Source organism: Myiozetetes cayanensis, unplaced genomic scaffold (genome assembly GCF_022539395.1).
Source record: "Myiozetetes cayanensis isolate MyiCay16 unplaced genomic scaffold, myiCay2020 scf1, whole genome shotgun sequence".
Taxonomy (NCBI): Eukaryota; Metazoa; Chordata; class Aves; order Passeriformes; family Tyrannidae; genus Myiozetetes; species Myiozetetes cayanensis.
Genome location: NW_026086604.1, coordinates 41948527 through 41974003, shown reverse-complemented (window position 1 = coordinate 41974003; position 25477 = coordinate 41948527). Strand labels below are relative to the sequence as shown.

The following is a 25477-nucleotide window of genomic DNA, read 5'->3' as shown; positions in this document are numbered from 1 at the left end:
TAATCAGTCAGGGGAGGAGTGTGGCTGGAAGCTGTGACTGCATCAGGATTACACTCCTGGTATAGCCTGATAAAGTAGGAATCCTACTCAGCCTTCTGAACTGGGCCTGGCTCACAGTGGTTTTCTGGCAACACTTTGCTCTCCCGTCTTTTCCCTTTTTCGTTGTGCAATAGTTAATGAAGCCACTGTCAGATGCTGCATGGGCTTCCTCGGTGGGTGGTGCAGAGGCTCAGAAGTCCTGTTGTTCTTTTGCAGTATATTTACAGACCTCTGTTGCAGACCTCCAGCAGAGGCAGCTAGTCAGAGATCGAGCAGTTTGCAGCAGTTTCCAGGCTTCTTGAGCTTCTTGAGGAAACTCCAGGGAAAATCTTCTGGAAACTCTGGATTCTGGGAACTTTGGTGGCATTCCCACAGCAGGTCAGGGCCAACCTAAGGAGCCATTTGACTCTCTCAGTTCTGAGAGACAGTTTGTGTTGGCTACTTGCTTCTTGTGGATAGAGACTCATAAGATTGGGAGGTTGGAAAGTTATAACTTTGGACAATAGAAGGAAGCTTCTCTGCCTTCAGAGAAGGATAGGTGTAGTGCACTGGAAGGAGGTCAGCAAGATTATCAGGGGGACAGTTAGAGCCAGCTGAGGCTGATGTTTTTTACCTTTACTTTAGCAAGACCTCGGTATCTTCACAGTCAAATTGGTGAAATAGGAACTCGAGAAGTGGACAATAAGGTGGATGTAAATTTGCCTGGGCTGCAGGTCCCAAAGTGTTTTGATCAAACATGCTAACTCCAGTTGGTAACAAGTTACTAAGTGGTGTTGCTCAGACATTGAAACTGAGGCTGTTACTGTTGAATGTTGCTATTAAACACCAAAATAATGGGACAGACTCAGCACATTCAGCAAGTTTGGAGGAAGCAGCTGGTGTACTGGAAGACTGGGCTGATGTTCACAGGGATCAAGACAGCAGAGAATTGTGTTAAGAGGAAGCTCATGAAACTGAAAAAAGGCAAGAGCAAACTTGTTTATCTGAAAAACAGTGATTAATGTAGTGGTATAGGTTGGGGGCTAACAGGCCAGGAGTCAGCTTTGCAGAAAATGACCTGAGAGTTGTGGTGTTTAACAAGGCATGCATTACTCCATCAGTGTGCCCTTGCAGCAAAGGGCAAGCCCGTGTTGGACTGTGTTAGCAGGAGCATGGCCAGCGGGTCCAGTGAACTGATCCTTCCCCTTCAGCACTTGTGAGACCCCATTTGGAGAACCATGTCCACTTTTGGGCCCCCTAGTCCAGGAAAGAGATTGATATATCAAAGTGAGTCCCAGTGAAGGTTCACCAGGATGGCTGGAGGCTAGAGGATGTGGTGTATGAGGAAAGGCTGAGAGCTGGGCTTGTTCATAGGGGAGAAGAGAAGGCTCTGGGGGATCCCATGGCACTCCACAGCTCACTGATGGGAGGGTGTAGGGGAGACAGAGCCAGGCTTTTCTTGGAGGTTGCGTAATGACAGCATGAGAAGCAAAGAATGAGAGGCAGCAACACAACATGTGTCATGGAACATGAAACATGAAAAATTCCGATTTGATACTAAGAAAAATACTTTCCCCGTGAGAGCAGTTAAGCACAGGAGGAAGGTTGTCCAGGGAGGCTGTGAAGTCTCCATTCTTGGAGAATGCACAAAACCTGAGTGGACGAGGCCTAGATCCAAGTGGCCCTCCTTTGAGCAGAAGGTTGGACTAGATAACTTCTGGAAGTTCCTCCCAGTGTAAATTATATGTGTGTGTGAAACTTGGTGGAACTGAATGCTCTTAAAAATAGCTGTAACTTTTTTTTTTTTTTTGGGGGGGGGAGGAGGGTGGGGGCTGTACTTTTTATTTTGCGTTTGACTAACCAGTTGTATATCAATTACACACATGCACAAGATATTCTTAAAAGTCTGCAACAACAGTTGTGGAGACTGGCCAGTTAAAAAGCCAAATTAAACTAGAGAACTTGGGATAAATTCATAGAAGTCCCTTGTGTAGGATGATTAAATATTAAAGGCCAAAAGGCATTCAGTGATTACTGACTATGTCTTGTTTAGCATAGTCAGTTTACTTTCCACCTTAACTACTTTTTTTTTTTTTTTAGGAGTAAGCTTCACCTACCTTGAAGCCAAGAATATTTGGAAGGGAGGAGTGGTTTTTTTTCATTTTATACATTGCACATTTTGTGGCAATGTTTTTCTTGGGTTTAGTACATTTTTGACTGTAACACAGTGATTACTTCATTTTTCTAAACATATGTATTTAAAGCCCACAGGGGTCTGTGAAATCTGATACTAAAATAAGACATCGTATATATAAAACCCACGGTTTCTCTAAGAAAGCCATTTTATAACCTCTACTCCAGAATTCCTTTAATGTGGCAGGAAAGCTTTTTTTCTCCCTTTCTTTATAGTTTTTTCCTTCATGGTGAACGTTGATATTGGAGTAGAAAATGAAAAATGTACTAGTGCTTTTTAATGAAATCAGTTAAAACTATTAAAAGGAAATATTTTATTAAAAGAAAAAAGAAAAAAAACCCATACATTTTTGAATAGGAAGTAGCTGTCAGAAAGAACAGTATTATTTGACCAGTATAAGAATTTGTTACACAAAAAAATCAAATATTCTTTTAAGTGGTGTTCAATGAGAAGGGTGTTCTCAGTCCAGGGGACACCTTAGCTGTCTTGACTAACTGACTCATGCTGATTTCGTGTTCTTTTGGGGTAGTTTTCTTTCTGAAACATTTTTCTTTTGGAATAATTTCAAAAGGTACTCTTTAATCTTTGCCTGTGTCTTTCAAAAACATGTTCAAAATGCCCCTTTTTTTTTTGTTAGCATTCTTTCTTTCTTGTATTATTTGTACTAAATCTAATGAAATCGTGAGGACCTAAAGTGCAGAGATGCATTTATGTATAACTTTCTTTGAGATTTTTCTTCACAAAGAAGAAAAACCTGGGGTTTTCCCAGGTGTTAGGGAACACAGAAAAGTGTAAACAGTCTCTATAAAACTTGTATTCTCATTTCCTTTCTGGTCAAGGAATGCTTATTGCCATATGTGAATATCATTTAATGAGGTGTAATGGTGTTTCAAGCATATTTTTCACAACATTCAAGGTATTCAGGGAGACTTACTCAGAGGCAGGGCTGGCAAAGGGCAAAGGTAATCAACAAAAATAATGGGTAGGGGTATTTAAATTTTGGAAAAACTTGTCAGTATCTTGCAGTCTGTAGTGTATAATGGCATTGATATGAATATGTGGTTTTTATTCTTTCTTCCCAAATTTTCCTCCTATGCTGTTGGCATCTTGTTTTAAGACACATTGTAAATATTTTCAAGGGCAAATCCATCACAGTAGTTCTAGAAAATGATGTTCAGGAACACTCACATTTTACACAGGTTCTGGAACTTTTGTAAATAAAGGCTTTCTTATGAGAAAAAATGGTAAAAAAAAAAAAGAAAAAAAAAAGAGAAAGCCTTACTGGCTTAAGGAGTACTGGAGTGCTGAGATTTGTGATGAACTTTTGTTCCCAGGGCTTTTCATTTTATTGGTTTAGATGAGTCCTAATAAAGCTCCATTTTTACCACAGATGAACTCCATTTGTTGTGTTCTTCTGGAACATTACTGTGGCTATTGTCACCAGATTTGACACTATCAGAAGTTTTCTCAGGCTTCCAGCACCATGAGATAGAATATACTTTGCTCTAAATAACAAAAAGATTCATTTTCAGTGCTGTACGGTATCAGAATTTCATCTACCCTGGCCTCAGATCACAGAGTGCTCTAAAGGTAAGGGTAGAAATGCCAAACTTGATTGAAATGTCTATGAAAGGCCATTGCACAGAGCAGAGGGCAGGATCAGATGTGTTTTCAATAATCTTTACCCCTGCAGAAAAGGAGAAATTAGATATACCATAGTGCAGCAACACAGCTTAGAGGTGAAAAAACCCCTAAGTCTTTGCTATCATTTGCAAATGTGAGCCAAACTCTTGGCTACTAAGAGGGAACTAGAATAAAAATGTATGGGTAGTCATGCATGAGAGCTTTGCTTTCCAAGAAACATCTTACATTGTGCGGTCAGTTAGTCACTTGTGACTGACAGTGGGTGAATGCAAACAGTCTGGCAAACTCTTCAGCAAAGAAATAATACATCATTTTCTTACCAGCACCCCCTGTCTTTCTGTCATGTTCACCTCACCTTCAGCTAGTAGTTCCATTCACTTGTCCACCTTAGTTTTTCCATGAAGACATATGGCTAGTGGTTTATTATGTTTGGGCTTTATTATGTGTAATCACTGAACACAGTGATTGTATGTAGATGTACAAAAGGCCCAGAGGCCCAGAGGGAGATTGCTTCATGCAGAAGGATCCTAGAAGTAGTAAAAATAGGTCTTAAGGGTGGTGGCATAATCTCCAGTATTTTTTTGTTATGTATATCCTTCACAGAAGACTTTAAAATAATTTTTGGGTGTATCTCTTCCAAGGAGAGGCAGCATTGTTTAATGCTTCAAAGGAGGTCTGATAAGAGACTGAGGGCACCTGTTAGTTCTTTGAAAGGAGCTTCACTTCCAGCTCCTTCCTTGATTCCAGTTTTGGTCAATTAAAAATGTAAAACTAGACTTAGATGAGATTGTAAACAAGATTTCCTGCTAAAAATGGCAAAAAATAAACCCAATATAAAAACCTTTTCATGATACCTAGCTTGAATTTAGGATCCATGTTGAGTTTCTCTACAGCATTGCTCCAGATTATTTTACATTTGAAGGACACTGAAAAGGTTTGGTTTCTTGGTGAGATACCAGTTCAGTCAGCTGTGATTCCAGCTGCTTGTAACACCCTCACGAGCTGCAAAGGGCAGAGTTCCAGTTCATTACTAGGTTCTTCTGCTTTACTCATTTGGGGTTCACTGCTTTGATTAACTTCAGTGAAAACTTCTAGCTTTTGAGACAGACATTGGGTATCTGTGACAGATGTGTTACATTGCAGCATGTCTGTAGTGGTCCTTGCTTTTTCCATCATACTAGTAATAGTCTTGCCTCTATCTTCACCTGATTTAGGAAAACAAGAAATCTATATGAGGGTTGATGTTGGAGCAGTGTTATTTGTACATATAACAGGTCTTTTCCCCTGTCATCTCCTGGTAGTTGTTTGCAGTCTGTGAGACTGTAGGTGAATGAGCTGTATTAGTCAGTCTTGTTGCCTGATAGCTTGGCTTATTTAACTTCTTCCTCAAGAATAGTAGCCCTGTTGGTGATATTTGAAGTGTGAAGGTTAAGTACCACGTGTGAGGCATAAATAGGACCAGAGATGTAAAAATTTTCATCAGAAAGAGAACAAATGAGAACAAAACTGATGTTAATTTTGGCTAACATGGATAAAATTCATTAAAAAAACTTAAAAAATAGATATGTTAAGGAATTTCTTTTAATCCTTTAAAATACATTTAAAGATCCAAATGTGAAAGCTTAGGAATAAACCTTAAGTATAATTTGTTCAAACTGTGTAAATAGTATTCTACCTCTATGTACTTTAATTCCTATAAAATGTTAGCAAGTGACTTAAGGCTTAAGACTTTATTTATTGTGACTTTATTTATTATTTAAGTGGTTAAGACTTTAGAGCATAAATAGTTTGGACAGTCACATCAACTGTAGGTATCAGGAGTATTTTCTGTAATTCTCATTAGTAGTCCCTTTAAAATGAAGAAGCCAGTTGGAAGCTCAAAAAGTAAAATGCTTTTTTTCTTGTTCCAACTTATGAATAAGTACTTTGTGTGAGAGGCTGAGATCTTCCAGCTCTACACTTTCACTAGTCTATATATATAGGAGTAGTAGATGGTTCCCTAGCTACCTACTACCCAGATATTAAGAGGTGGTTTTATTGTTTAGTAAATTATATTGGATATGTGATATTTTGGAAAGTCTCCTTTTTTTTTTTTTTTTTTTTGTTATATTCAGCACATCTAATATATTTTCACTCAATATTTAAAACCCAATCCCTTAATCAAATTACTGTTTCTTTTCAAAGATGATTTGACAGAAATAAGTATACTTGTAATGATTTAGTAAATAAGATGTCAGTGCTATTTTAACATCAGAAAATACAACTTGCATTAATTTCTGTATGGTAAGTTAGATAATTGCTGAATGCATTTGTAGTCTCCAAAGTATCAAAAAGTAAGATTACATTAAAGTTCTATTTGTTGGCTGATTGGGGTATTTTAATAATTTTAAGCAATGAACAAATTAACCTTACAGTAGGAAAATAAGGGGAAAAAAATCAAAATTTAATTGATTATTCAAAACAAGTTTTCTGTTTGATAATTTAAATTGGTTTAGTTTGAATTAACATGCTTAGTCTATGATTTTGGTTTTGAGCAAAGGATGACTCTGAATGAAATGGTACCTGGAATACTGCGGAGGGTTGACCTTGTCTGGACACCAGGTGCCCACTCAGCTTCTCTATCACTCCCCAGCCGTAAAGGGGCGAGGGAGTAAGATGGAAAACAACTCGTGTGTTGGGTTAAGGCAGTTTATTAAGGCAAAAGCAAAGCAAAAGCTTGTGTGTGCAAAAGCAAAGTGAAAAATAACACGATTTATTTTCTACTTCCCATCAGCAACGATGGTTGGTCACTCCCGAGAAACAGGGCTTCACTATGCGTAATGGTTCCTCAGCAGGCAGCCACTGGAGACAATGAATGCCCTCCTTCCTGCTCTTGCCTTAGCTTTTATATCTGCGCTGACATCGTATGGTATGGAATATCCCTTTGGTTAGTTTGGCCTACTTGTGTCCCTTCCCAGAAGGAATGATACAGTGCTGGTGCTGTGCTCAGCAGAAGCCGAAACGCTGGTGTGTTATCAACACCCTTCTGGCTACCAATGCAACGCACAGCACTGTGAGGGCTTCTGTGGGGAAATGAACTCCAGCTCAGCCAGACCCAGTACAAATATATAGTCTGTGTTTAACGTTGGCTGAGAAAGCAAACATACTGCTTGCAGTTTTCCTGTGTGTTTTGGGATTGCATGGCCAGGTTTTGGTAGTGACGGGGGGCTGCAGGGGTGGGTTCTGTGAGAAGCTGCCAGAAGGTTCCCTCATGTCCTATAAAGCCAATGCCAGCCGGCTCCAAGCTGGACCCCCTGCTGGCCAGGGCAGAGCCCATCAACAACAGTGGTAGTGCCTCTGGGATAACAGTTAAGAAGAGGAGAGGAAAAAAGCTCTGCACAACAGCAATTGCAGCTGGAGAGAGGAGTGAGAGTATATGAGAGGAACAACTCTGCATACACCAGGTCAGTGAAGAAGGGGGAGGAGGTTCTCCAGGCTCTGGATCAGGGATTCTCCTGCAGCCCATGGTGCAGAACTGTGGTGAGGCAGCTGTACCCTTGCAGCCCATGGAGATCTGTGGTGGAGCACAGATCCACCTGCAGCCTGTGGAGGACTCCATACTGGAGCAGGTGGATGCCCAAAGGAGGCTGTGACCTCATGGGAAGCCTGTGCTGGAGCAGGCTCATCCAGTACCATACTAGACCACATTTACTGGCAGGACTTATGATCCTGTGGGGGACCCATGATGGAGCAGCCTATTTCTGAAGGACTGCAGCCTATGGAAGGGACCTACCCTGGGGCACGGGAAGAGTGTGAGGAGTCCTTCCCCTGAGGAGGAAGGAGCAGCAAAGACAATATGTGATGGACTGACCGCAGCCCTCACTCCCCATCACCCCTGTGCTGCTGTGGGGCAGGTAGAGAAAATCATGAGTGAAGTTAAGCCCAGGAAGAAGGGAGTGGTGGGGGGAAGGTGTCTTAAGGTTTTGTTTTATTTCTCATTATCCTACTCTGATTTGATTGGTAATAAACTGAATTTCCCCAAGTTGAGTCTGTTTTACCTGTGATGGTAATTCTGAGTGATCTCTCCCTGTCCTTATCTTGACCCATGAGCCTCTCCTTATATTTTCTCTGCCCTGCCCAGCTGAGGAGGCAAGTGATAGAGCAGCTTTGGTGGGCACATGATGTCCAGCCAGGGTCAGCTGGCTGGTTTATTTAGACTAATTTGAAACTTTTATTGCTGAAAAAATTTCAGATGGTTGGCAGGAAATCTTGCACTGATCAGCATTGTCTCCTGTTTACCTGTGGTCTCTACTTCCCTCTGTGCCAAGGAAAGGATCCTGTGCCATTGGAATATAGTAAAATGACCATGTCTTCTTTTCAGTCCTCACTTCAGTGGACTTCTCCTGGGTATTCCTTCTGAGCCCAGGCTGAAAGAGCTTGCTGCAGCCCCAGCACTAACAGCTGCTGCAATGCTGCCAGCTCAGTCAGGTATGGCTGTGGGAGGAGAGCAGCTCTAGACCGGTCAGCAGCAGTTTACCTGTCTTCCTCATGTATAGGACAGCTGTCTTCTTGTCTTGGTATAGCTGCCTAGGTTCTTGGTGGTTTTGTGTGGCACTCCCAAGCTAGGTCACGACTACAATCTTGTAAGGCAAGTTGGGACATTTTGCTAGCCCTTGACATCAGGACCGTGAGCACACGGCTCCTTGAAGATTGTGGAAGGCTTCTAAGAAGAAGCCAAAGATGGCTTCATCACACTTGGCATCTCGTGCTTCATGTAGTACTCTGTGGAACACTTCAGCAAGCAATGCATGTGTAGACATCTAGTCAGTTTTCCAGCATTTCTAGAAGCTGTATATGTTGGAAAAAGTATAATTAGGATATATTATTTACCTCAGTCTTAATAAGAATTTCGGTTTATTAAAGAGAGAAAGAATCATAGGTTGTAGTGCTGGATGCATGCTCAAGAGATCATGCAATGCAAACCCTGGGACAGGTTTCCATCTGTGTACCAGCCAGGACTGGTGTGTGTGTGTGAGCTTCTCAGGAAGGTCATTTTACAAACTCCCCTGCTCAGTTCTGCTGTTGATTAAAACATCAACAGCTACATTCACACTTTTAGACTATCTGTGAACTTTCTTTTCCTTCCCCCAGTGGCCATGAAGAACATTTATCTCAATTAACTTCAGCGGCCTTTTACATGTTTCTGGAAAATTACAATTATGCCTTCTTTTACTTTTCTGTTTACTGTACCACACAAATGGGTTTTCTACAACCTTGCCTCATATGTTTTATTTTTTTTATCTGTTGTCACTCTGAAACTGGTGTAACTTACATGCATTATAAACATATTTTATTCTTTGTGACTTCAAATACGAAATTAGTTCTGAAGCCTTTTGGTTTTCCTTCTTTTCCAGCAGTGAGTAAAAATTGTTGCTCCCTTGTGACTGTTTACGTATCTGTTTGAAATGCGCAGATTATTTCAAACAAATAAATGCAGAACAAATTTACGATACCTCAGTGGTCCTCTTACAGTGGTTGTCATAGATTTGGGAACATATCAGGAAGGAGAGGTTACACCATATACAGTGGGGCTGAGTAGTTGAAATACTGCCTTGCTACAGGACCCAAGGTGTTTTGTCTGCCAAATAATGTTGGGGAACTTTCACAGTCTGCCACACTATATTGCCTAGACAAGTTAGCTTTAGTCAATTTATATTCCATATTTAAAACTTTTTTTTTTTCCCAATATTGTAATTTTTGTCTCTTGGCAAACAGTCTAGCAAAGACTGTTAAAATTAAAAGTATAACCACGGACATTTTCAGGGTTTTTCTGATGAAACTATGTGTTTGAGAAGTTTACAATGTAAAAATAAATAGTGGTTTTGCTGGTGGTTTTACAGATTCTTTTAGGATTTCGGGGAGGGTGGCAGAGAAGGAAATAACTGAAATGTGTACTATCCCTACATGTTTTTGCAGAGTTTCTTGTGTGGAAACTGTAGTCTGACATTTCGATTTAGGTAACACTGGCTGCGTGACCAGTAGAGGGAGCCCAGAATCACTAAATGTTGGAGATATTTTTGGCTGGGGGAGTTGGGGTGAAAAACTTGCTTTGATAATGTACAGGAATTTTAAAAGGATGTGCTGAATACTACTAACTCATAGGGATTTTGGGAAAGGAATTTATGGAACGTTGAAATGCCTGATGTTTTTTAAATGATAGAATTGTGTTAGCAACTTTTACATTGGAAGGCTAATGAGTGTTGTATTTTGGTTTTTTTTCCTCTTTCCTATGTTGCTGGTTGTTGTAACATCATAACATCACATCACCTTTGCAGAAAGTAAGTAACTTTTCATTTTTTAAACATATTTGAAAGTATGTTTTTTGGGGGGGGGGGTCACTGCTTGTATGTATGTAAAGATTTATATGCATATAGAATAAACTGACAAGCAGAAAAATACTGATCTTAAAGAGGTACTGCTACAGATGGTAACTCCCATGTATGAATGACTTTTAGAATACCACAGTGGTTTAAAGCAGTCTCACCCAAAAGATGATAAATAGTATGAAAGTTCTGCATCTGAAGGCTGTAAATGGTAAACATATTTCTTGTGTGCAGACTATGGCAATAAAACTTGCAGCATATTGGTTTAAAATATATTATGGTCTTAAAATTCGCAGCTATCAAGTTGCAAAGTAGAATATTATTGTATCCAATTTCATTTAACTGAATCAAAGTTGAACTGATTTGGAGTGTTTCAAGAACCTAGGTCAAGCTGTGACATTTTTGATATTCAGAGATACTCAGCCTTATATTTGGCAGGCCTTGACTGCTGTATTAATACCCACCGGGAGCTCTGAGCAGAAGGAACATGTCCTCAGGCTGTAGGAGAATTTAGAAAGCATGCGATAAGTATTACAGATCCCTCAGAAAGTGCTCTATGATTCAGACATCAGTCTGCATCATGGGATCTTTGATTGCTGGCTTTTTGAACCACAGTCCCATGTGCTGTGATAGCATGTGTTGCAAGCATTTCCAGTATCAGTTGTGAGTAACATCTGGGAATTTTAATACAGTGTTTCAAGGATTCCAGTGCTGACAGAAGAATAGGCAAGTCATTGGTTAACGAGGATCAACATAGCAGTGAAAATGGGCAACATAGAACTTAAGTTTGATCTGCTAGCTCAAAATAAGTAAATCCTACCTCACAGTGTTCAAGTTATTATTTCATTTCCACTTAAGTGTGTTATAGGTGGTTAGTTTTGTGCTTATTATAGACACAGCCAAGTGTAGCTTTCAAGAAGAGTGGATATGGCCCTTTGGTTGCATGCCATTAGGAGTTGCAGATATCTGTAAGAAACAAGCGTAGCAGTAGTTAAAGTACTTCTTGGCTCAGTAGCCGATATGGATTTCTTTGTAAGTCAAAGAGTAGTTTCTGTTGTCCACTTGCCAGTTGTCTAGACTTTGAAGATTAAGATATCTGCTGTGAGCACAGTAGTGGTCATGAGATGTTGCCAAATCCTCTATTTTGGGTTCATTCATCTTGTATCATTTTAATTGGTTAATGATATCTAAAAATAAGTGTGGATTCCAAAGTGTCTCTATCAGAATAGAAGGATACAAATCGTGCATACGTGTGCATGCAGTTTTGTTTCTTGTTGACGTACTGAGTTTGTCTTCCACTGCAGCGTCAGCAAGTTCTTTCTATCGTGCAGAGAAAGTCTTAATCGGTAATAATGTTTCACTAAAAAGATCCAAGACTGAGAGAGTTGAAATTGCTTCACATTATGTATGTTAACATATGGAAGAGATTACGCAACTAACTGCTGTATTAAAAGCTTTGTGTCTTTTCTTGTCAAACATCAATACAGTAAGGAAAATGTGTAAAGAGAAGTATTCTGCATATTACAAAAGTGTTTTAAGTAATCATTAAACTCAATGAACTCTCTTAATGTTTTCTGTCCCACTGCTAGCAGTATCATTTTATTTCTAACATAGTTAGGTTTGTATTTTGTTACAGTATTATATCAAAACCAGATGTGGTATTAGTTTTATTTGCAGGGAGGAAAAAAAAAGAAACAAAGAAACCTTCCCAGAATTTTCATGTTGTGTGATCATGTTTAGGATAGTCATAAAATAGATACTTGTTACATATCTGTTGTGTTTATCAACAAACAGCATTTTTACCTGAAATTTTTAATTTTAGTCTTAGTAATGTGGTACATTAGGTGACCTATAGCAAATAAATTATAACAGACGGGACTTCCTGGCCTGAGGACACTTTACAGTTTAATTTTTACTGGAAGAGCAATTACCACACTATTGATCTTGCCATTAAAATAATACATGTACAGTAAGGATAAATTTTGTTGTAATTAAGCCATGGAAATCAACAGAAAACATCACCTTATGAAATACAAAAATTTCAGTCCAGTTTCGTTTATAAAAAAAAGATCAGACATGTAATTGGATGTTGTGTTGTAATTCTGCAGAACAAAGAGTACTCTCTGATGAACTTTGAAGCCCTGTTCCTGGTTTATAGTTGAGTATATAATTAATCCTGAAATACTTAGCAACACACTTAATTTAATGCACAGGCATTGTTCCACTTAACCAAGTGGAATATATTTACGTGGCTAAAGATAAGCGTGCGTGCAGACTAGGGACCCCAGGGAAGAAGCACAGTTTCAGATTCAGTCCCTGAGTACACCGTGTACATTAGCCAGTAAATGGGGACAAAGATGTGGTAGTACATCTATAAATCTTGTACTTTAATTTTTAAATTAAAATGGAATAAAATCATTTATGACTACCTCCTTCCCCACCATTTTTAGATCAACTTTTTCAGAGTAATATACATCTAGCTAGTGTTAGAAACATGTGCTTTCTTTTTCTGAGATGTAAACATGCATATACTACAAAGACATCTCTGTCCAAATACTTATTTTTTCTTAATGTGTTGTATTTCTTTCTTAAATAGTCCTTTAACATGCATTCCACAGTGGTATTACAATTACTACCTTGAGTAGGTCAATCTCTTAATCTCTAAATCAACACTAATCAGAAAAGATAATGCTTCATAAGAGGTACAAATGTGTCCATATTTATATATAACAATGCATACTGACCATGTTAAGCCAGAAGAAGGCTTTACTATATATTACTTTTAATTTTAAATGTATTCTTTCTTGGCTCTTTATTATTCTTTTGTTGCCTTTCATCCTATGGGATGCAGCTGCCCTTGAACTTGGTACTGTTTTGATCATTCATGTGCAGCAGCCACATTGTCTGTAACATTTTAAAAATGAGGCTTCGTGGTGTTATTTATGAAGTAATTTCACATAAATATTTGGACTTTGATTCTCTCAGAATGTGGAACTGGTTGCTGTATGAAGAAAAGCATAATTATAATTCACAGACTTTTTGCCTCAAGCCTAAGGGACAGATGCATATGATTAAGTTTGAAACTGGTCTGTTATTGTAATGTAGATGTTTTCAGGGTTGGGAGAATTAAAAAAAAAAAAGGGGGGGGGGGAAGCCAGGCAAGCATGAGTTTAAAAAAATAGACTGAGGGAATAGTTTTGCAAGAGGCACTCAATCTTGGACTGCACAATTTTATTTTTCAGTGGAACCTCTCCATTAGCTTGCCTGAATGCAATGCTTCATACTAACACTCGTGTAGGTGATGGAACATTCTTCAAAATCCCTGGGAAATCAGGACTCTATGCTCTCAAAGTAAGTTTAAATTTTGTAAATGGAATGTACTTATAGCTATTAATCCATTTTATGAATGTCTCAATAGATATAAAGGTAAACAGATTAGATTCTTTGGAGAGGAAATGACCTGATAGTCCTTCTAACTGCTTTCAGATGTCTTTTAAAAGGATTTATAATGAAAGTAAACATTGAATGTTTTATCCTAGAAAGCATATACATGTTCTTGAATTTGGCACATGGTATAAAAAACATGTAGCTTAGCTAAAATGCTGCTGTGTCAGAGTTGTTCACAAAAAGGCCTTTGTTTTATGAGCTGTGAGCTCAAGAGGATCACTGACTTTCTCATTAAGTAATTGTATTAATGTTTGATTTTTGAATAGTGCAAAATTATTTGCAAGTCTAATCTAAATCAACTTTTAATTTACAGGTTGCATGGTTGCTTTTGAGAAGGAATATAATTATAGTGACAGAATTTTGCCTTTATGCTATTTATTTTCTTTTTTTTTGGTTTTGTTTTTCTCTTTTGCTTTGAGCATGATGTTTTCTGTGGGTGGAAATTTTTTCTTGTTGTACATGATCAAACTTAGAGGGGTTTCACAACAGGAGTGGAGGAATGTGAGGCAGAGATGAGAAACAAGTAAGTGAGATTATCTTCTTGGCAGTCTAAATGTAATCAACTAAAATTTTGGGCTAAGGGGAAGGATCTGTTGTAATTTATGACAGATGTATTTGGTATAAGAGTATAAAGATATAAAAATATATAGATTTGCCTGCTCCTGATAACTAAAAATTCTGTACCTGAAACTAAATTAATAGTTTTCAGGAGCTCTGTTTCCTAATTCACTAGAACAAATGCTGTTGTTTTTCTTTAAATCGGGAGTGATTCTTGGCACAATTCCAGGTATTCACAATCACTCCCATGCTTGGGCTCCAGGTTGCTTCAGCTATTTGAATTCAGGAAACAGGCAAAGGCAGAAAAGAAACATTAAAGGATTTGTGTTTTGCTGCAGTGTTGTAGACACTCAACTGGAAATCTAGAATTTTTAACAACCAAACAAGTCTGTTCTTGTTTTTATAAAAAAAAAAAAGAAGAAAACGTGGAAGATCTTGCATTTTATTTGACTTTTTTCTTTTTAAAAAGAGCGTGTTATGACTTCACATAACAGTTTTTTTGCTTTTGTTGTGCAATTTTTTAATCAAGGTCTGGTTTTATGGCTCTCTTTAACTCACAAGCATATTTTATTTTTTTTTTTTTTTAAATGTGTAAGCATGAGAGTACATTGCAGTAATCTATTTTCAGAGATGCAGCAGGATCATGATTGATTTTTTTCTTGTTAATTTTAGTTTTCTTTTTCTTTTTTAACTATAGAAAGAAGAATCTACATGCCCTACTGATGGAACATTGGATTTAGGATGTGAATCTGAGTTAGATGGCACTGAAATGGCTGAGACAAACAATAATAATGGAGAAGAAAATGGTGGTAGGTGTTTTAATTCCAATATTAGAGGGCCTATTTTGGGAAAAGAAAAAGTGTTGTTGGGATTTTTGTGGTGTGATTTCCAATCAGTATAAGTAATGTTTTGTACCCAGTGGAGCTATTTTTGAGTGACTCCCTCTCTGTTTTGCCTTACAAAGAAATCAGGAGCACCGAGTGCCTTTATTTGACTTAAAATTTTAAAAGACAAAGAATAGTGCTGTTAGGTGTGTTCTCAGGAGGTAATTTTTGGCTTACAATTTTTTCTTTCTTGGACCCACAACTAAAGAGTAATTTGTCTTTACCAGGTTTCAGATTTGCAGTTGTCAGATGGACATTTCACTGATTTCAGTGTGGGCATGTGGGCTTGGTCCCTCAGTGGACTTCTAGTCAGAGGACAAAGTTTGTATTTTTTTTTGGTCAGGCAGAGATTCTCCTGTGTGCCATCCTGACATAAAGACATGTTGAAGTATCAAATGCTGTGCATTTTTTTTTGTCTCTTAGATAATGAGAAACTGAAGCATTGAAAGAAGTTGAAAATGGCAACCTTAGAAATACTTTTTTATTTTTGAGAGTTAATAATTGGTCGTAAAGCAACTATTAGTTTCCTAAAATTACTTGCAAGTAATAGAGGTGAATCTTTTTAAAACTAAACTCATGTAATGTTTATAAAGTGAATGCTTTATTTAAAAAAAAAAAAAAATCAAACTTCCCAGGACCTCTGAAATAAACTTTTCCATGATCAGTTTTCTTCTGCTGCCCACTCACAATCTGTCCCACCACTGGACTGCAGGCTACTGTTCTGGCTTACATGGTGTGTGGTGAGAGGGTGCCCTGTTTACAACTAGGACATGAAAAGGCTCAGCTCACGTTGTTCTGCTACAGACTTCCTTTTTGATTTCAAGCAACTTACTTATCTTCCAAGCTGCACCTGTAGAAGACTGATACTGAAATTTCACTATTGGTCTCTAGCACCATTGGAAATCGCAGAGTTCGAGGATAGGAGTAACAGAACTATATAAGACAGGTGGTTGTGGATCTGTCTAGTACTGAAGTTTTGAAGCTTTGTGGAAAAAAATGTCAAGAATTATTAAATGGTTTCTACCTCTTTATTTTCTTTGATCTTTGATCTTTGATGCATATAAGTTAACAAATTCTGCATGTCCAGTGGTTTTATGCTTATGTAGTGTATGCTGCATGTGTAAGTGAACTTACATGCTTGTACTTCTTTAACAATCCCTGTTTGATACTCAGAAAACTTGTTGATGCTGTTGATGTACAGTTCCTCAAGTTGCAGGAAGAATAGAACAATAAAAAGCAGTGATACAAAGCAAAAGTTGATGTCACTTCTTACAAACAAACAAACAAAAAAAAGGCAAAAAAACCAAGACAGTTATTTAGAATATAAATAGGGTGTCATAATTCCAGAAGTAGAAAATTGATGGGGTTTGACTGGAAGGAGGCTATGTACTATTTTCATAGTTTACAATAATAAAAATAATTCTAGCATTTGTGGTGACATAAAAGACAAGCTGCTAAAATTTTACATTTTGGAATATTTGGAATAGAGTATTAAATTACACCTAGATTGGTTTTAAAGCTGAGAACTTTCCCTCATGTAATCTTTAACAAATCTTGCAAAACTGCAATATATTTAATTTTTTGAAAACAAGACATTTTAATTTTTTTTTTGTCATGCAAGGGGTATATTAAAAAAATGTGAATGGGATGGCAATAGTGAGTCTATATTGGATATAGAAAGGCTAGTGCTGGATGTGATCAACAGAAAATTAAAAACTGCTTATATTTCATAAATAGCATATCAGTCAGCTAATACAGAACATAGGTTTGTCGAACATGTTTGATAATAGCTTTTCTTGAGACCATAAGTTTTGTTGTTACAGGTATCATTTATATACATATAGAATTCTTCAACTGATTTCATTTACAGTATAGGAGGCTTGGCTTAAAAAATAGGAACATGCCCAAGAAATACAGCCAGTTTCTAATGGATTGAAATTACAAATTATTTAATCAACAAAGACATAGAAATCACTGCCGACACTAGACATTTTTGTTCTTGAGGGTGTGATTTGACCACTCTTTGTTCAATATTTTTTTGTCAGTACTTTCTGAACACTATAAAATCCTTCTTGTTTAAATTTATTGATAATAAATAATAATTTCGGAACTTCTCTTGATTGCCTTGTAAATGATTACGGTTGAAGAGTGTGCGTTTTTTTAGACTTTAATGTGAAGAAAAAGGTCACATTTGCACAGCAGAAATATATATTCGATAAATCAGTGTATCTGAAGAGCATTTAAGGATCACAACAGAAAATGAATTGAACATGAATGAGGTGCTTTTACTAATTAGTCCATTGCAGTTCTTAGACTATAACTCTGATAGTACTGATTAAAGAACATAAGCACAGTGTTTCCTTTGGGTATAGAACTAGTTAAATGATTACTAGCATATTGCATTCATTATGGCTGTAAGAAGGAGTTAAGGAAAACAGGAAAGGATCTAGAAAAGACATATAAGAAGTCCTGAGTCAAAAAATACCTCCTTTGTACTGAGGAATTTAATATGGACAGCCTAATTAGTTTATCAAAGGTGAGGTGATGACTTGTTAATATTTGAGAAAAGGTATTTCTATGGAAAATATTTGATCTATCAGACCAATTACACTTTTCACACTAAAGCTGGCATTTTTTCTCTTTCCAGGAAACTATTCTGTTGCATAAAAGTAACATTTAATTCAGTGCAAAAAACACTTAATGAAATTCTCTGACTTTAATTTTAGAATTTGTGTGATATGTATGAGGATGGGCTTTGCTTGCACATTGAATTTTTAGTGTCCCAATTGATTGCATTTTTATTTGCTCATTTCCACTGTGATAGAGTCCTGAAGCCCCAAATCTGACAGAATGATCAGAAATTGTTTAGGAGTTTAAAAATTACCTCTTTAAATGTAGCTGGAAGCAGAGGTTGAAACTGTAAGTGACAGCCTCAGTCTGTTTGTGGGCTTTTAGGTGGTGGTCTTCAGGAATAAAAAGTACCAGCTGACACTCAGAGAAGAATCATATCCTCAGTGGGCACATTTTTCCCAGTACAAAGGCAAGCTACTGAACAATTTTATTAGCATAATAATATAAAAATTCCTAACAGTTATAAACACATGACTTGGCAAAAGCTGTTACTCCACATCAGTATTGCTAAATGGACAAGTGGAATGGTCACACCTCAGGATTTTTCAAATGCTATGGAGAATTTTTCTTTCCCCGCCTTATCCAAAGGAATATGTTAAAGAAGCTCTTTAAGGTACAGTTGATTTTTTTTTTTTTTGGAATAGGATTGCTAATAGAAGCTCTGTAACAGTCTCATATCTTTAAAATTCCATTTCCCTCAAATGCAGGAGTAGCATGTAAAGATGCTGTTGGTAAAAGAATTAAAATCCCAATCACTGTTGCCTGGGAAAATGATGACTATAATATCCTTTTGCCCATCAATAGGATGTTCTGTTCTCAAAAGGCATTTGTCCCTGGGGTTTCTGAAGCCAGGGCTAATCCATCAGCCACGGAGCAGAGTTGATTAGAAATTGTCTTCACGCAAGCCAATGGAATGCACAATGATGTAACTGTGGAGGAGACAACAATTCCTACGGTAGCATGACTTCCCGCCCCAGCCCAAACAGAGGTTCTGGTGTTTGCCCAAGTATGAGCCACATATGTCTTCTCTTAAGACACTTCGGTTTTCAGCGCTTCCTAGAATTGTGCGTTCTTCAACTATGAACATGGAATGGCAGAATTAATTTTCTAGGAAATTTTCTTAGAGGTAGTTGACAAAATGATGGACAGCAGAGGATCAGATTCGTGCTGAATCCTGACATTTTGCCTGTAGCTACTGTGCTCTTGAACACCTTGTGCTTTTTGGATTAGGAAATCCTAGGATAATTCTGTAGCGGGGAATGTATATTCACCACTGTTTGAAACCTGACTCCACATTTAGATGTTTAGGTCCTTTCCAGAAGTGGAATTTCTGGCAATTCAGGGAAACCGGTTACCCTTATCATCTTATTTCTTGGGATGATTGGATAATATTGGATGATTCTACTGAAAATGTTTGTGACACATAACAACATCTGGATATGGAATACAATCTTCTAAAAGCAGAAGAGCAGTAACGGAGTAGCAGCTCGAACATAGAGCTTTGGATGACACATCAGCAAGAGATAGTTTTTGACTTTGCTTTAGATTTTTTTTGGTGTGTTTTTGTTTTCATCTCCCTGCAGGTAACTATAAAATAAAAATATAGTACCCAGGGTCGAGTTTAACTTCTTTTGTTTTATTGCCATTTGAGGGGAGTTGTAAGAATGAGAGAGGATACTGTGGAGCTTGAGGATCTTTCTCATCTACTTTTTTTTCCTGTACAGTAGTTAATGAGGCCTTAGAAAATGGTGGCTTAGTGATGACAGGCTGTATATTTTTAGTGGAAAATGCTGACTTCCTTTGGAATAAGGATTCACAGTTTTCTAAGCTTTGTGAAATGTTTGGGCTCAAAAGCATGCTGTGAATATGATGGGATTCAGTGCAAGTTATGGAACTGATGTGGTATTTGATGTCTTTTTCCAAAAAATACTATTCAATACTATTAATTCACAGTGCTAGTTTTCAAAAAGAATATTGCAGTCACAGTAGTACCCTTGATATATACATCTGGTTTTGCTTGTTTTGGCGAACTCATACAATTAGCTAACTCCCAAACTGGTTTTCATTTTCAAGAGCTGATGGCAACAGCCGAGTTCTGAATTGTTCAGGTTTGGCAAGTTGGGCTCTAGAGATCAAAGAGTGATGGAGGTGAATTACTGAGTACATCTGTGTTGGCAAAGTGTAACCATTTATGTCAATACAAGTATAGATCTGTGTCACACAAAGAAAATATTGAATTTTATGGGTATTTTAGAGAGAGATTTTATGTGTATGTTTTCCTAAGGGAGTTCTCTCAGAAGTTTCATATCTCCTGAGTGTGTGCATACATTTTATGCTTGAGGTAGACTCTAGTCTTTAGCATATGGTAACAATATTAATTTGTGTTTTGTAATGTGGCCATTAGTAAACAATCCTTCTCATCTGCTGTGGTTTCTTTAACAAAGAAGGAAGTGAACTGCTGTTGATTTTGCTGGTTTGCTTTTAAATCAGTATAGTCTGACTGAAATCGGAATTAATTGTGCTATTCATTTTGGGAAAATAAGCCCTTTATTGAACAGAAATTTCTCTATCCGTCTAGTTATATAAATTTGTTTACAGTTATTCCTAATAACTTCAAGTGGCAAGGAGATAGAATAATTTTTAATTGTATTCCTCTAAAAATTGTTCCTTTGAAGAAACGTGTCTTCGAATTTGTTTTACATAGGTGTCATTTCTCGGGCGGAGAAGGTAAAAGATAATAAAACATTATAAAGATAGCCTGTAAAATTTGAAATTCAAAGACAACATTGTTGATTTTTGTAAATGATAGCCCTTCATAATAATTAAGAAAACTAGTCTTGGAAAAATGGAATAGAGGAAGTTATTTTAAATGGAGTTTGGTGAAAACATTTTTAACATGCATTTTTTTCTAAGTAATTCTAATTCTATCATTCATGTTAACAGCCTCTGAACACTCACTAAGGAGGTCTTATCTTCAGAAACCCAGCTGCTCTTCCAGCTCATAACCTAGCAGTTTATGGCTTAATAGTTGCTTTTTGCTTTATTCCTTCACTTGGTCCTGGCCCTTGAGGAAGCCGATTTAAAGAATGGAGCCTAATTATTCTCCACTAAATGGAAATGCCTCCTGTAGGCTTAAAACTGTTCTTGTTTCCTTTTTCTGCTCTAGCAATAATGGTGAATCCTCTGTATTTGCTACCCAAATATTTTCCCTTTGTCCATCACATTCTTCCAGGTTATTTTTTATCTCACTAGCATCCGGTTTATTTTTAGCATTCTTTTCTGATCTAGCTTTTCAAGTGAACATGGATCTGATAATATTCATGGATCTTCACTGCTTATGGACAAACTAGGTGCAGCTTTCCAGTGTTATATGTGTGTACAAAGAACACTGTCTCTTCTTGAATTTGTTTTTCTTTTACTGTGTTCTTTGGTCTCCATATCAGAAATGCCTCCTCTGTTCTTAAGGCATTGATTTTTTTACTAGGATTATCATTTCAAACACTTGTATGTTTTGCTGTCATATTTTTCCCTTTCCTTATGTTTGACCCGTTCAAAGAAAAGTAGTTGGACTTTATCCATAGAAATTAATAAATAAATAAATGCAATTTTCTGTGGTCACAGACATTTTAGTACAGTGAAGTTTTGGCAAAGATTGATTTAAATTACTAAGAAGTAAAACATTTTTTTAAAGATTAAATTTATTCATTGTCTTATATTTGTGTTTCTTCCCTACAGAAAAGTCATAAAAACCATTGTGATTATCCTCTAAATAAAGCCTGTATGTCAATTTTGGTGTTATGTTTTTGCTAATAAAGTGACTAGACTGTATATTATTAATTGTATAAATTAACACAATGTATTTAGATTTTTAATGTTTGTGCCTTCTTCTTTTGGAAAATAGGCAATGACTTCTCTTTTTTACTAGATGGTTAGGTTTTATAGCCATGATTTGTATCAAACTGGTTTTAAATTGGAAATTTAATTAAAACATAGAAAGTAATATTTAAAATAGCTACTTACTATTTAAAGCTACTAGATGTATGAAGAAAAAATATAATGTAACAAATAGGTTTTAAAAAGGAAGTATCATTTGTTGTAAATAAATGAGGTTGACTTTTTCTAATCACAATGTCATTTTAAATTTGTTAAGCAGCAGATTTCGACCTCATATATCTATTTCTTTAATCATAGACTACAGGAAAAAGTTTGTGGGTTTTTTTGGTTTGGGTTGCCCTATAGAATCACCCTGAAATGAAGTATTCCTTCTGTACCCGAAGAGGAGAATACAGTGATGGAAAGGTATTAATTTCTTCAGTGGGTTTCAGTCCCAGTTGCATGACTCATTAGAACACTGCCTGTTCTGTTCCTTGGTTTAACTTTTTTTTCAAAGCTTTAAACAAACAGAAGCAAAATAAACCAATACACTGGTAATATTTTTATGCAAAATTGAAGTAACAATAGAAATAAAAATTATGGCCTCTAATAAATTATGTCTCAACTTCAGGGTTTATTTGTTCGAGGAGAAATGAGCAAAAGCACAAAACTAGTACAGAGTTACACTTATTTTTATTCCTGCTGTATTATGACTTTGACATTAATGGTTGTAGTGTTGAGCATCATCAGTTAGTATTGTCAAACGTCTTCAGGATGAACTTTATCACCAAAATAAATAGGGGAGACTCTTGGGTAACATCCTAAATCACCGTAATGAAAATCAGAATTTCCCATTTGAACAAGACAGTAATAGGAGTTGCAGTCATCCTGGAGAACAGGAATAGGTTTTTCATGACAGATCATGTAGTATCTGTCCTCTTTTAGGAGTAGCAGTTAAGTGTAAAACAGTTTTCATTCTTTAACCATTTTTAAGTTTTTTCTGTTCTCCTCTTAACTCTGGGGTTTGTTTGCTTACACTATTTCTGGGGGGTTTTCTTCAGTTCTTTGACTCTCAGACTTTGCCAGAAAGCAGTAAAAAAAAAAATCCCTTTGAAAGGGAAGACAAGAGCTGTGTAATTTGAAATGTCAAGTTTTTATTTTGGTGTAGGTGTTCTTTTTCTCAGGAGCTTAGCTATCGCAGCGATGTAGATTATATAAACCAGCTATGGTTTGTTTTCTGCTGATACTTTGCTGCTCCTTTAAGTTGTCTTTTTTGATAGTAAGCTTTGCTCATCGTGTGGAAAAGATTGATCCAAACCAGGTGATACTGCAATTCAGAACCTGTTTTGTGTTGCAGTTGCTTTGTATATTTTGAGAAATCTTCCAAGTATAAAGGAAAAAATGGCAAATATCAGTTATAAATCTTACGACAAAACAACATTTGTCTTCTCTGCTAATTAAATTTTTTAATCTGACAATTATAACACCAGTGCCACAGAGAGTATTCTCTGTTACTTTAGTATTAATTTTTCAGTGTGAAAAAAAGTTTATTACATGAATCTTATGGTGGCCATTAATTATTGATAACTAAATTGTCTTTATCTTTTTTTCTTGCAAACACAAAGGAAAAAATTACAATATTTCTTCTGTAAAACATTGCTAAAGACAAGGGAGTTTGAAGGCTGCTTCAGGTGTCTGCTCATCTGAAGGATGGGAGGAGAAAATATAAAAAAACATTGGGCTATATTATTTTCGGCATGTGTCTGTACAACTGCTTTCATAGAATCATAGAATCAGATGGGCTGGAAAGGACCTCTGAGATCATCAAGTCCAACCCTTGATCCACTACCCAGTTACTAGACTGTGGCACTAAGTACCACATCCAGTGCCTTCAAACTTATTCTTGTGGTGTGCAAAGTATGGTAAATCTTGGAAAACCATTTACTGCTGCAAAGCATTATGAAGAAGGTATGTCAACACACAAACCAGCTTTGAGCAGTGTTGGAAGGCAGACTTTAACTGAGTCAGCGGAGGAGAATGGAAAAAAGCTACTTCATTTCTGGATCCATGATAATGCTGCTTTTGCTAGACAGTCTTAGGACACTAGTGAGAGTGAGAGTAGTAATAATGCAAGACATTAAGAGTGTAAAGGTTTCTACAGCCCTTTTAGTTGAGCTTGCTGACTACTTATAGGATCCTGCAGCTATTTTCACAGCTTTCATATCTGTTCGAAAAAACTGTTTAAAAAAAAGAAAAATTCACATTTCCATTTCTTTTTAACCAGGAGACTTTTTTCTGTGTCTCACACAACATTTATCCAAGAGGCTGTTTAATGCAAGTACCGTAGTATTTGTCCATTAAAGCGTGTGTTATTTAGAAGGCTGACAAGTATAACAACATGTATTACCTGAGAGACCAGAATTCCTCTTTGCAGGAGATTCCAGTCTATCCATTAAACAGGAAAGTGTGTGTTCTTAGCTTTACCAAGAAGTACATATAAAACAGATGAGTCTGTCTCCTAAGAGGACATTACAAACTGGTATGAAGTTATATATGTATAAATATTTCCAGAACCAAGGATCATCAGTGTCTCTTGCATAAATGCACATTTAGACACCTTACAATCCATTAAAAATCTGTTGGTGTGGAAGATAATTTTTGTCTACCTTCTATGTGAAATCCATAGTTAAACTATTTCAGTTACCATTCAGGACCTGAAAGGCAAAATATGCAAGGCCTCCAGAACTGCATAGAAAGAGTATGATAGGTACAAATATTTGTGAAACATTGCATTGACTTAGAATATGGGTGGATTTTCAGCTCATCTGGACCTCAAGATTAGCTGAATATTTTACAGTGAGCTTTTTGTTTTCCAGACATTTACCTATTTGGGTTTTTTTCCTGTCCCCGAAGACCCCCATAACAGTATTCTGATTTTTTGTTTCTTTTTGTAAAGTTTGCCCAAAGCAGACATCTGAAGAATTGTCTTCCAATCGTGATTCAAGCCTTACTAATGCACCGGTGCAAAGCAAGCTAGTATCTTCCTTCCAGCAGCACACAAAGAAAGCACTTAAACAGGTAAGCTTGTATTGACTAATAATCAATTGGCTTCCCTCTAGCATGTGTGTCATTCCCATACACATAGGATCTCAGCAGAATTTAAAGGGTCTTCTGAGGATTTCTAGTGCTTTGTTTAGTGGTGTAATGCTGGGGGGCGTTTTCTGTGTTTTTCTTTTTAACCGATGGTGTTGCAGTCCTATTTGTTGTGAGTTTGATGGTTTTTCAAGTGCTTTTCGAGTAATCAGAATTGTTTATATTATCACATCCCTACTTTTTCTGTGTAAGCATTTATGTTCGAAATTTCTATGTGGCTTAAACTAAATAAAAAAATTTTTGAGAGAAGTGCTGCTGATAGGTAAGAATCTAGGTATACTTGCTGTTCAGTTTTTCTTTATGATCTGTTAAGTAATTTTTCTTTCATACTGTATTTGACACTACAAGATATAAAAGTGGGGTAGGTTTTTAAAAAAAACCACACAAAACCCTTATGATTTGGATGATTTATGTTCCATAATAAGTAGTAAAGCTTGTAAAAGTAGCTGATTATTCAAAGTCAGCTATTAACTGAAAGCTTAACAATGTGAAGATTATTTTTCAGCAGTGCTAAATTAGTTCAGCTTACAGCCAGACAAACGAAAAAGAAAAACTAAAATCTAGGCATTAAAAAAAAAAAAAAAAAAAATTATCATTACCTCTTCTCAGTTTTGTGCTGCAACTTTTCTAAAGTGTTAGCATAATGAGATGATGTTTTAATTTTTCTCATAACTGCTCTCATAGTTATGATTAGCAGAGATCTAGTATTTCAT

General features: G+C 36.8%; 1 protein-coding gene across 6 annotated transcripts in view; it reads left to right on the top strand.

Moving 5' to 3' along the window:
- Positions 1-25477, top strand: part of ASXL3 (ASXL transcriptional regulator 3) — a 129683-nt gene that overhangs the window by 43320 nt on the left and 60886 nt on the right. For 2 of the 6 annotated variants that reach the window (XM_050338496.1, XM_050338254.1), the window contains exon 1: positions 24611-24689. Coding sequence is in view for 1 of the 6 variants with exons in the window: in XM_050338730.1 (XP_050194687.1) it covers positions 13461-13569; positions 14921-15032; positions 24568-24689 (343 nt within the window). In the remaining 5 variants the exon portion in view is untranslated. Of the gene's footprint in view, positions 1-13460; positions 13570-14920; positions 15033-24566; positions 24690-25477 lie in introns of those variants that run through there. The other 4 variants (XM_050338730.1, XM_050338338.1, XM_050338570.1 and 1 more) reach the window with 4 other exon arrangements.